At 34.1% G+C, this 12494-nt stretch overlaps 4 protein-coding genes across 4 annotated transcripts in view; 1 reads left to right on the forward strand and 3 right to left on the reverse strand.

Moving 5' to 3' along the window:
* The window catches only part of LOC111600401 (centaurin-gamma-1A), a 79668-nt gene that overhangs the window by 2247 nt on the left and 64927 nt on the right, over nt 1-12494 (forward strand). The window lies entirely within an intron of this gene.
* LOC111600408 lies at nt 5783-6552 on the reverse strand. The gene is made up of 3 exons (XM_023316489.2): nt 6456-6552; nt 6133-6396; nt 5783-6052 (listed from the first exon to the last, which is right to left on the reverse strand). The coding sequence occupies exons 1-3, from the start codon at nt 6495-6497 to the stop codon at nt 5828-5830; spliced, it is 531 nt and encodes a 176-aa protein (XP_023172257.1). The 5' UTR covers nt 6498-6552; the 3' UTR covers nt 5783-5827.
* LOC111600409 lies at nt 8640-9800 on the reverse strand. The gene is made up of 2 exons (XM_023316490.2): nt 9660-9800; nt 8640-9331 (listed from the first exon to the last, which is right to left on the reverse strand). The coding sequence occupies exons 1-2, from the start codon at nt 9736-9738 to the stop codon at nt 8673-8675; spliced, it is 738 nt and encodes a 245-aa protein (XP_023172258.2). The 5' UTR covers nt 9739-9800; the 3' UTR covers nt 8640-8672.
* LOC111600405 lies at nt 11094-12138 on the reverse strand. The gene is made up of 2 exons (XM_023316486.2): nt 12031-12138; nt 11094-11941 (listed from the first exon to the last, which is right to left on the reverse strand). Exons 1-2 carry the CDS (start codon nt 12098-12100, stop codon nt 11238-11240), a joined length of 774 nt encoding a protein of 257 aa, XP_023172254.1. The 5' UTR covers nt 12101-12138; the 3' UTR covers nt 11094-11237.

Raw genomic sequence — 12494 nt, forward strand, 5'->3', positions numbered from 1 at the left:
AGCAGGAAGAGGGGCATGGGGATCGGGAAATGTCAGCAAAAAAAAAAAAAATAAAACTAATGCGATTTGCATTTGAGAAAGGTTAGAACGAATTGAACTTTTAATTGAAAGTCTCTATTTTTGGAACTAAAAATACGTGGAACTAAAGTTGAATACAGTCTGTGCTCGCTAAGTGGAAATCATTTGAATAGAGTGCTCTCTGTTTAGTAAGTAATAAACAAATTTATATTTCTTTACGATTTTCTTGAGTAAATATATATTTCAATAAGTTAATATAAGTACAATTTTTTAATAAAAAATTTAACTTAAAAAGGGCATACAATTTATATAAAATATGTAGCTCAAAATTGTATTATTTAAGTATAAAATGATGATATATATTCTATTTTTCTATTACTTCAAAGATATTTAGCTATCTTTTCTTATACAAACTCAACTTAAACAAAAACAATTCGGTAATTCCAATAGTTGAACAGCTTGAATCATGAATTAAGTGCAAATTTCAAAGCAGTTTTAATTAAAGAAAGAAAAACAAAGAAAAAACTGAGTATTTTTCTCTGACTTTGTTAGGGCTGCGCAGCAACAAGGAAAAAATCTAAACATTTCTTCACATCTTTAAAAATAGCAAATTACCAAAATATGCGTTGGTTTTTGTGTTTTCGCTTTGTTTTCGTGCTCAATTTAAAGGTTATTTGTTGTATTTACATTGAAATATCAGTCACTAAAATAGAATTTATTAGGTTCTACGACCTCCAAAAGCGAATGACAAAAGAAATCGATTCACATTATTTCAGATGATATCAGCATATGAATGGTGCCTTTATTGCACACACACACACGCACACACATACATAATGAATGTTAAGCTCTCTTCTATAGTTTACCTGAATTGTCTGTCTGTTTGTTGGTTTGTTTATGTTTGCCTATTAGCTTATAGTAAAAAGTCTGCCGAACCATAATAATAAAAACAAAATAAAGCAAACGCCCCAAGGCGGCAGCCAGAAACAAATTGCCCCCTCCCTCTCCCTCTCTCTCTCTTTCTCGCTCTTTCTTTTTCTCTTATCTGAATACACAGTGGCACCGCGATCACAAATGCTTTTGCAATTAGCCCACATCAACTGTTTGGCCTTACTCTAAGCTAAATAAAGGGTAACATGATTTTGTGATAGCAAGTAAATATTTGATATAAATAAATATTATACAAATTTTAAACTTTTTGGAATAAGAACTATATGTTATACATTTATATATTTAAATATTAGTATATATATATTATAAAACTGAAAATAAACTAAAAAAAAATTAGAATTAAAAAATTTTTTTTTTATGTTTTATACATTTTTGGCAGTATAATTTATATTTTTTAATATATATTTTTTTTACATATATATATTTCGTATATTTCTGTATATGTAAACTCGTCCCCTTATTTTCACACATATTCAAGTTCTAGTTGTTAAACTAGGGCTTAAGCAACTGTCATTTATAATCTACATGTTTTGCTAGTTTTACGTTTTTATTAACATAAAAAAAATAATTAATTTACTTTTTTAATGCATTCAAGAATGTAGAGCACTTACCCAGTGTGCCTAGTAATAATAGTAGCATAAATGTGAGTAAATGAAGTGAAAATGTGTGAGCGAATATAATGTCAGACCCAAATTTTGCTATTACGGGTGTATAACTGTGTAAGCTTGACATTTGGCTAAGAAGTTTTAAGAACAAAGCTTTTGTGCTTTAACATTTTCACTGAACTTAAAAGCGCCTTAAAGCCTATTGAACGTAAACTTCCACGAAAAATATAAATATCATTAGACTGAAATCAATGCAAACAAGCGCTCAATCAAGCATTATTTTCTATTGGTTACAGTTCAAATATATGTTGAAATTTAGTATTTTTATATACAATATATAAACAAATGTTGGCTATATAAACTTTTTCTATCAAACATTTCCTTAATTTGAAGTCATATTTAGGGCATATCCAGAAGACTTAGTTTAAAGTTTAGTTTGTGCTTTGATCCAACAGACAATCAAACAGTTTTTCAATCAATCAATACACATGTATACCCTATAAAATGTATACATTGTGTATAATATATTTAACATTTATAACTAAACTCTTGTAGACCACGATCTTACCTCTATCCAATTTAAGCATTCCCACTCTTTCATCGAGCACAAACAGTTCATTAATCAATTCATTTAAACATTAATCGTGATTATTGTCATTGTTCATCATTCTTTCATTCTTCTTTGCATTCTTTCGTATTTCACATTCTTTCTTCACTGCTTCAACAAATAGTTTTGCATAACATTTCACCTGCTTCTGTTGCTCATCGAGTTTCAGTAACAAAAACTTTTAAATATTTGCATTTAAGATTCCGCAAATTATTTTTATTTGAAACTAACTTGATTTATTTTGTTTTTGTATTTTGTTGTTGATTTTATAAAGCATCGAATGCTTATCGCAGTTGTTTGTTGACTTTATGGTCGGCTTTATTTGCTTCTTTGCTCCATGTACGAAAATATTGATAAAAAATAAATGAAGTCTTTTTTGGATAAGCAAAATATTGCGAATTCCCCAACTGATATATGTGTGCTGCTGTCTCTATCTCACTCACTCTCTGTGTCTTTGTGTCTTGTTGCAAGTGGAGCATTCGGAAGTGGCAATTGTTATGCGATACGCTTCAATGCGCAACATGCCATGTGGCAAGGGACGGGAGCAGCAGCAGAAGGTGGCGGTGATGGGGGCAGAAGCTGAGCAGCTTTGAGTGTTGCGTTGATTTTTCTGCGACACATGTGTGCAACAGCAGCAGCAGCAGCAAAAGCAGCTTTGCCAGCGTCAGTTTAGGCATGCGTGTCCGCTGTCTGGCCCAGCCACGCCCTTATTTCATTATACCTCCCAGGCCCCTCTCCTTTTGCTAGCTTTATTTTTAACATAAATTGCAAAAATATAAAATCAAAATACCTTTGCTATTTGCTTAGCTTAGCTATTTTCAATTGCCATTGCAATTGCGCAATTTTTGTGACCATTTTATGCTTAAACTGGGAAAAAATGAAAATGTTTAATAAATAATTAAATAAGCATGTGAAACGAACTGCAGCTGCTCTGCAAATTTATGACTCTAAACTCTACAGAGCGTGAGCACTAAACAACTCTTTGGCTTATGGCCTGATCTTAAAAACATTCTCAGAGCTTTAAGCTGACAAACAAGTGTTTATATATAATAAAATTCAAGTTCCAGATGTACATATATCTAGAGATAATATAGTTTAGCGGTATATAGTAGTCACAGTAGTTAGAGACTCGACTACTTATAGATCATGAAAGTCTTAAGTTGATATTCAATTATAAAGATTTTTCGCACAGCTCCTGCTATTACTTTTACTACTCTTGTTAGTAGTATTTTTACTCCTGCTACTACTATTATTATTTTTACTACTACTATTACTATTACTCCTACGACTACTAATACTACTACTACTGTTAGTATTACTTCTACTATTACTGCTACTTTTACTTCTATTTCTTACTCTATTACTACTTTTACTACTATTATTACTACCTTTATTACTACTATTTCTATTTTTACTTTTAGTACTACTTGTACTACTATTGCTACTACTTTTACTACTACTATTTTACTTTTACTTTTACTATTACTATTGCTACTACTACAATTACTACTTATACCATTATTCTTAACAATTCTACTACTATTAACGTTACTACTACTATTTCTATTTTTACTACTACTATTAATACTACTTCTACTATTACATACTACTATTTCTACTTTAACTACTACCACTTCTACTACTAGTACTATAACTTTTTCTAGTATTATTTCTACTACTATTACTTTTACTACTTTTCTTATAAACTTTTTACTTCTTGTTGGATTAAAAATGAAATACACATTATGACATTCAAGTCCATAGAACATTAGACAGTAAACATAAAATTTAGCCGACTTAAGCTGACATTTAAGTGCGTATATATATCATAAATTTCTATATAATTGTGTTCAGTAAAATAGTAGTAAGACCCTTCACAAAGCATAAATACAATAAATGCAAATAGTTTTCAAAATTTTGTGTTTATCACTAAATTCAGTTGACCAATATTTAGTGCTTGGTCGCACTACTATTTTTTTGAACACAGCTGCACATAAATATATATTCTATATATTTTTTGAGTAAATATATATACATACTACATGCTATCTTATAGACTATACAAACGACAGTCTGGCATTTTTATGCGTAAGCCATAATTTAAAACTCAATCATCTATATTTCTTGAGAAAATATAGCAGTTGACGTATTGCTCAGTTCTCTATAAAATTGTATTACTAAACTACTTATGTGTATATTACACGATCTTGTGCTCTTTGAACTGACATAGAAATATAAAAAATCAAGCAAGAAAAGGCGCAGCAAATTTCTAAAATATCTAAAAAATTTTTTATATCAAAACAATCAGAGATTTACTTAGAAATTTCTTAAGAAAAGGGTATAGGTTTCTCCTATACACTCAGTCGCTTCTGATTCGCTTTAAAGGTTCTTATTGCTTATTTAAATAAAAGAAATATTTATAGCTTGTTAAGAATTTGCATTGTTTGCAATTAAAGCTTAAGAGTTGTATTGACAAATTGTATTCTCTATCTGTGTATGATTCATTCGGAAATTCGTGACATGCGACGCGCCGCGACGCAACTATAGAAATTTATCATATTTAAAAAATTTTAACACATAATTTTACTTCTTCACTCTCCAACCGCCCATAAATGGTTCGCAAACGTGTGGGCGTGCAGAGAGCAGCGATATTTCCGCAGCTTACATATATATAACATATATGTATATAAATATATATATACATATATATATATATATCTATAATATATTTGTATATAAAGCCCCACTTATATGGCTATATAGCATTTCACAATGCGCTAATTGTTTGTTCAAATTTCGATGTACAGTTGCGGCGGCGACGGCCTAGTTGTGAATAATTGAATTGAGGTGTTAATGAAATCATCTAGATAATTAATGGACAATTAATCTTGATGTGCCTCAATTATGTGAAATGTAATTAAACGAATGTAATTGCATTAAACAAGATTATGGCGAACTTTGTGTTCGCACGCAATGCTCAAATGCATTTATCGATAGTTTAAATGGTGTTTTATAAATCAGCAAGCGATAGTTATCGATATTTTTATTGTTTATGCTTCCAAATTGAAAATTGTGCAGTAATTTTGATAGTTTGTTCAATATATTGACATCCACGACATTGTTATCGAACTATCGATTATAAATCGGTTTCATATATAATGTTTCATTTGTATTTTAGCATATAAATTGTGCTATATTATATGTTACAACGGCTATAGTATATAATTTGTCGATGTTGAACAGTCTTTTACTGAGTTATCGAAGTTTTCATTTTTTTCATATTTGCTATAGCAAGTATTGCCTGCATTAACAATGAAGTGTAAATTGGAAATTTATAATATTATATGGAAACTGATCATATTTCGTTAGAACTATAATATTGCTATCGAACTATCGATTAAGTAAAAGATTGTTTTTTAATGTTAAAGCTCGCCTTCCTTATAGTTATCGACAGTGTTATCGATGTTCTGATTTTATCTATTTTATTCCATCATGTTTCATATCGCATGCTGAATACCTATTGGATCAATTGCAATAGCATACATTCGGTGTCGTTACTATCGAATATCGATAGTTTTCCATCAGCTGCTCCATCGACCCATTTCAAAACGCCTTCTCCATTAAGTTCTTAATTTCTAAGCTTTTATTAATGTTTCTTCTTATCGTCTTCAAACGTGCTAATATATTCATCGATGCCTATTTTGATAACATTTCCGCTAAACTGGGCCATTTTCACAAAGTACGTGGCTACATCTCTAATGAAACTCTTCGTGATCTCCTGCAGCTTCTTATCCGTGAGCAGAGCCTGATACTCCGAATTGCTTAGGCCCGTCTCCTCTTGTTTGTTGAGCAACAGCGGCGTTTTGTTGAACTGCAAAAGGCATATGCCATAAGTTAGGGTATAGAAAGTGAGAGAGGGGGCGGTAGAGAAGAGAGAGAGAACGAACTTACTTCCTCAAAGATGTTCTGCCACATTGTATTCTTTCTGTCGAGATCCTTCTCAGCTATTGCCGCGTTTAATCGTGTCAAATAGAGGGCAATATCTGAAGAGCGCTTCGTACTTGGACTCAGCTTTTCTCTTACTCCGCTAAAGTAGGCGATCTGTGCCCGGAATAGAGCATTCAGCAAATTGATAGTCTCGTTCTGCGCCTCCTGCTCCAGCTGCTTCTGTGTCAGATCATTTGACTGGGGTGGCGCTGGCGCTGCCAGCAGGCACTGCAATTGTTGTCTAGTTGTGTAGAAATTCAATTGGAATCAGAGATCTGTTGACTCACCTGTGCCACCAGCAATATCAATGGCAAACTCTTGTATAGCATTTCGCAGTTGCAACTGAAGCAAACGGTTGTCAAATTGAAACTAAATTGGCATTGGCAATGGGCATGGAAATCAGATGATGAAATGCTGGAGACGACGGCTTATCAGCTCACCAAGGGGCAAGCGAATCTTTATGTCTATGAAAAATAATACAAATCTAAAGCATGGGCCCATAAGTCTGAAAGGCATGCCCAACTAGTAGTTACCCTGGCTGCACAAGAAGTATTTCATAATAGTATAGCTAATTAGGGTAAATTTTAAAGGGTATGTGGACGGATTGTATTTGATTTGCATTTCATAATATTACCATATCTGTTAAATAATGCTTCACTCATCACTTCGCAATTAATTTTAATTATTGCAGGGTATCTCTGAATTAATTAAAATGGATGAAAATAGTATTACTTGCTTATCGTAATATTTGTTTCTATAATTTCTTTATTAATAATTTTTAAAAATATTTCATAATATATAATTACAGGGTATCTCTGAATCACTTTAAATTGATCAAAAATATTCTTTTTTCCCCTAAAAATTATACTATTATCATACAGCTCTTTCATAACAATATATTAGAAAGGTTTCATACGAATTATGTATTATTACAGGGTATTTTTTATTTCAATACCGTTTATAACAACAGTTTATTAGGTTTGATCCTTTTTTCATATATTATGCAAGAATTTTCCATAAAAATAAAAAAACATTTAATTTCATATATATACAATTACAGAGTATCTCCGACTTAAATAAAGTTGATAAAAATATGGTTGTAGTTTTTCTAATATTTATAGATAATATACAGTGAGCATCATAAAAATACCATAAAAATACCTTTAATACTAATAACAGCGTAACATCAAACTCAAATAAAATGTATATCAACATTCTAATTTTATCGATAGTTATTTCAAATTTTCTTCTAACTTCATGAAAATATGTTTCATATTATTAATATAAATTTTTACAGGGTACCTGCAGACTCAAATAAAATTGATAACAAATTTATAATTACTATTTATTGTCGCGTCGCTTTATTTGTGATAATATTTAATTCGAAATATTTATTGAAATAAAAGTTTTTGTTTTGTTCCCCTGAAATTGCGTCGCAGCCACTAGAAAATTATTAACTAATTGAATGTTAAGTTGAGCACGTTTCTCTGATTCTTGTTGTTGCCGTGAGATCTCTCAAGGTTAAGTCACTGCCCTCGCTTGGGTTGTCTCATGGGCCCTAACCGATTGATAAGACGCTGCTCAACAAGTGTGCCAAAAATAGTGCTGAATTGGCTATATTTGAAATAGTGGAACAATGGCAATGGAATAGTTTTTAAGTGAGTTGCCTAAAAGTATGCAATGTTTTTTTCAGGGAAATTTCTTTATCTCATAATGTCCCTTGTTAGAGCTGTTGAGCTGCTGATATCTGATGTTGCTGTTTATAGCTGAGAAATGTGTTTATAAATTATAAAATTATATACTAAATGTAATCTATTGACTTATTTAGTTTTACATTTTGCTGAAATTAATCAAATGATTTGGACATGCTTTAGTTTTTACTAATAAGCATTGCATAATTTTGTGCTGCCCTTTCCATTCCCTTATTTCCCTACAAATGCGGCGTTTATCAATTTATTGCCTACTTTTAGGCAGCTGCTGATAATTATTTATTTACAACTTGTGTTATAGTTGCTATAAATAATTTTTAAGCCATAAATTATGCGTGTGTGAATAATTTAATTACTATAAAACATATTCAATGCAATTAATAATGCTTGTGGAAATGTCACCTGTCAGAAGGGTTTATTATTTGGGCACGGAATTTATTTACTTATAAAAATGAACAATTATTAATTAATTGTAATTGTTTTAAATTTGGGTATATAAATTATGTATTGACATATATAAATAAATTATAATTCATTCAGTATTATGCAATTTCATTCACAAAAAATATATTTTTTTGTTTCTAAATTTAAGTTTTTATTAAAGAATGCATGAAATTTGATCGTTGCCTTTTATGAAACAGTAAAACAAATTTAGCCGCACGCAGAGCTAATCTAAGCGATTAGATTAACGCAGTCGAACAATTGTTTTCGACTTGTCCAGCCCGCTTTATGACTTTGATTAGCTAAACCACAATTAAAAAGTTTTCTTTACATTTCTACAATTTTATTAAGAACTTAGGCACCTGTGATAATGTCAATAATATCCTTGATGGTGCGCTCGCCAATCAGATCGTTGCAAATGGGCGTCACAGTGCTGTCCAGCCAATCGGCGAAAAATTCCGTATTGTCATTGATAGTTAGATTGATGAACTCCTCGATGATTTCGTTGATTTTCTTGTTGAGTATGCGATATTTGGATAGATTCTCAATGTTGGAGACGACATTGCCGGTGACAACGTTCACGTTGATCTCCTTGATGCGCAGGAAGTTGTTGCTGCCGACGATGCCCGTGCTGTACTTGATGTGGCCGGATATGTTCAAATCCTCCAGCGCCATGAAGGCGCCGCCATCGCGAGCCATGCGATAATTGGCACCGACATCCGCTTTGTATTGCGTCGTCACGTTTAAGCTGGCGAAGTTGAACTCGAATTTGAGTCGGCTCAAGATCAGATTCGTGTTCATTACTCTAACTTCGAACTCGTTCAGGCCATGCACAGCCAGCCCATCGACGGCGCCTTTGGCATGCATCGAGCCGGCATCCAAATCGAATTCCTTGTGCTCGATTTCGAATGGAGCGAGCGGAGGAATGCCGTATTGAGGCCAACCCTTGACCATTTGCACCTTCACCTTCTCCAGGGTATCCACAATAATGCTGTCCACAGAGCGCGATTGAGCTGCAAGCGAAAAGGTATGAAAATATCTTCATTTTAGCTACTAAAGAAAATTAATATTTGTATACCCATTGAAAATGTATGGATGGGGTATAAGTATTTTCAGAATACGTAATAACCATAGATGCACAGGACATATAGGATATATATAATCATGATCATGATGATCACAATCAATAGACTTGCAATAATTTCATGAAATTGTTTAATTATCAATAATTGTTTCACTAATGTGGGCATATATCCTTAAGAGTCCTTCATTTGCATAAAATCGATCAATAATTGATATCGAATTATTTATTAGAGGATTCATTCTTATTTTCCCACTTACCAGCAAACTTTTCAGCCACTTCCGCCCCCTGACATGCGGCCAGGGCCAAAATAATTGCCAACAAAGACAGAGACTTCATATTGTTCTTTCTTCAATAACTTTTCACTGCCAACACCTGATTTAAACTGCGCACCTCAACTGACTTGGCGAAAGTTTTTATATAGCATTGATAAAGAACAAGAACTAATTGACGAACATGTGAATATTTGTGTAAATATGTACAAAGTAAATATATAATTTGGAGAGTAGTCTATTGAAAATGAGCTGATATTGCTGAACTACTTAAGATTAGGAATAAGATTAAAGGGATCTATACTTAAAAAGCTTTGAGACCATTTAAAAAAACATTAGAAAACTTATAAGGAAAAGCTTTACAGTAGAAGCACGCTAAGAAGAATTGCTAATATTGGATTACTTATGAAAAACAGAGTTAACAGCAATGCTAATTGCATAGTTAACAGAATCTTCTTGCAGTTGACACAAATTATTCGACCTATTGTAGGCCTCAATTATATGTATGTATGCGGCTGACCAAGCTGCAGACTGGGATTACAGAGCTGACAGAAAGCTTTTCTCGAAAGTGTGACCACTACTGTTGAGGTCAATTATCTACAGTAGCTGTCCGTGCTTGTGCTTTTGATCCCGTTTTATGTACTTGGAGAGCAAATAGTGTGGATACTATGTATGTGTTTGTGTAGGGTGGATATTATGTATTATGTGTGAGTAAGATGGCTGCATGGCAGTGATTGCAGCGGCGGCAGAGAGTATTTATCAATAGAGCGGCCATTATCGTATTGGCCATTAGCGTATTTCGTATCTATTTTTGTATGAGTATATAACAGAGTTGGTAATGTGGATAATAAATGAGTGGGAGCGCAGCGTGCACTTATACACTGACAGGAATCTATTTTCAAGGAGTGGCCATTGCTTTAAAGAGTGTCTGACAGAGCTCAGTTATTCACTTGCGTTCTTTGAGTCTGTTTTATATATTTGTAGAATATGTGAAAGTGGATCTGCTGCATGCTGGGTTTCCAGCGCTGGCAGAAAGTGCGGAAGATAATTGTGTAAATACCAGCGTTTGAACCAAATCTAATGTATTTATGTAGCAGAGAGCGAGTGATTTGGATAGCATGGGCGTGAGTGGGACAGCACCAGTGCAGGGATAAGCGCGCTAGCAAATGGTGTTTACTAACAGATGACAGTGTGGGAGAGATGACATGTGTGTGAGTGAGATGCCTAGCAGCATAGCTATTTTACATCTAGCTGCCATTGTTGTTTTGGCTTTTTATTCCATATGTATGAACATGCAAAGGAAAGTAAGAAGATGTGTGTGAGTAGTACAGCTGTAAGGCAAGGATTACAGTGCTGGCTGAAAGTATTTATACACTGATTTTAAATTGCTGTTATTGTTGCAGAAGATAACTCAAATATATATTTACAATATGGCTCTGTACTCACACATACCAGAATTCCAGATCTTGTAGAACTGGTATATCTCCATTGAAGTGAAAAATGAATGTATTTTTATTCTTTGGTTATAAAGAAACTTTTAATCAAACACGAAGCTTTTCACATTATTTACCAATCCAACTCTGGGGGAATGCAGACCTCCTTCTCACCACCCTCACCATCGCTATTGATGATATCGGTGATGCTCACATCGTCCAAAACGCTGTTCACGGCGGGCAGAGCAACATTCTCAATGGTCTCAGCAATCAGATCCTCGTTCTCATTGATAACCATCTCGACAGCCTCAGCCAGATATTCGTTCATCTTCTCGTTGATGGTGCCATCGCCGAGCATACCCTCAATATCAGATTCAACCTCGCCCAAATGAGTGCGCACATCGAGAGTCTTGAGCTTAAGCTTGCCATTGAGCACGCCCAAGGAGTATTTCATGGAGCCCCAGATGATCATATCCCTAATCATGAATTTGGCATGACCGGCGCCGATCATCTTGATGGTGAAGCCGTACTTCTTCAGCAGCAGCTCCATGTCGTATTTGGTGTCCACATTGACATCGCGGAAGTTGAACTTGAAGTTCACTTTGCTGGTGATTGCATTCACCTTCATCTCCTCGACATCGAAGTCGTTCAAGCCATTCAGACGGAAATGCTCGACGCTGCCCTTCATTTTCAAAGCCTCCGTATCGATATCAATGTTCTTGTGATCGATACGAAGCGGCGCCATTGGCGGAATACCCAGTCCAGGGAAACCGCAAGGCATCTGCTCCTTCAAGTCCTCAATCAAATCGACAACTGTGCTGGAGATTGATTTTGTATCTAAGTGGATATAGAAACAAAATTAGCATATATCTATCTCTCTCTCCCTCTGTGTTTCTCTCGCTCCCTCTCTCTCCCTCTCTACTCACCAATTGCCTCGCCCACAGCAGCGGCATTTGCGCAGGCAACGAGCGCCAACAGAGCCACAAAAAGTTTCATATTTTGTCCTCGTATAATAACTGAACCTAGTGCCAATTGTATTTATACTGATCGTTGGGCTCTACGTTCAGCTGGCTTTTATAGACCCCCGTCTCACTACTTGGGGTCGCTGATAAGGGCTGCCGGAATCGATAATAAATTCGCTTTAGCCATATTGTGGCTTTCTCTTATCTGGCCAGTTAGAAATCAATTTTTAATTAAGAAGCCGTTTGCCTATCTAGTCTAAAGTATGCCACTCGAGCGAAAGGTGAAATGCTCCGAAAGGAGACTCGACTATAAATATGCATAAATAGCTTAAAAATAGTATTTGGAATGCAATTGCTGGACGACGCTCCATGACCAAACCAAATTCATAAATTCTTCATTGTGCAAGGTTTTCTCTCTTTGTTTTGTT

The sequence above is a fragment of the Drosophila hydei genome, unplaced genomic scaffold, assembly GCF_003285905.1.
Source record: "Drosophila hydei strain 15085-1641.00,03,60 unplaced genomic scaffold, DhydRS2 tig00008124-arrow-arrow-pilon, whole genome shotgun sequence".
In the NCBI taxonomy this organism is placed as follows: Eukaryota; Metazoa; Arthropoda; class Insecta; order Diptera; family Drosophilidae; genus Drosophila; species Drosophila hydei.

Excerpts from the sequence above, each read along its gene's own strand:
- LOC111600405 (XM_023316486.2), bottom strand. The coding sequence starts at position 12,100 with ATGAAACTTTTTGTGGCTCTGTTGGCGCTCGTTGCCTGCGCAAATGCC. Across the intron at positions 11,942-12,030 it reads TGCTGTGGGCGAGGCAATTG|ATACAAAATCAATCTCCAGC; the intron begins GTGAGTAGAGAG and ends ATATCCACTTAG.
- LOC111600408 (XM_023316489.2), bottom strand. The coding sequence starts at position 6,497 with ATGCTATACAAGAGTTTGCCATTGATATTGCTGGTGGCACAG. Across the intron at positions 6,397-6,455 it reads TGATATTGCTGGTGGCACAG|TGCCTGCTGGCAGCGCCAGC; the intron begins GTGAGTCAACAG and ends CAACAATTGCAG. Across the intron at positions 6,053-6,132 it reads GGCAGAACATCTTTGAGGAA|TTCAACAAAACGCCGCTGTT; the intron begins GTAAGTTCGTTC and ends TGCCTTTTGCAG.
- LOC111600409 (XM_023316490.2), bottom strand. The coding sequence starts at position 9,738 with ATGAAGTCTCTGTCTTTGTTGGCAATTATTTTGGCCCTGGCCGCATGT. Across the intron at positions 9,332-9,659 it reads AGTGGCTGAAAAGTTTGCTG|CTCAATCGCGCTCTGTGGAC; the intron begins GTAAGTGGGAAA and ends TTTCGCTTGCAG.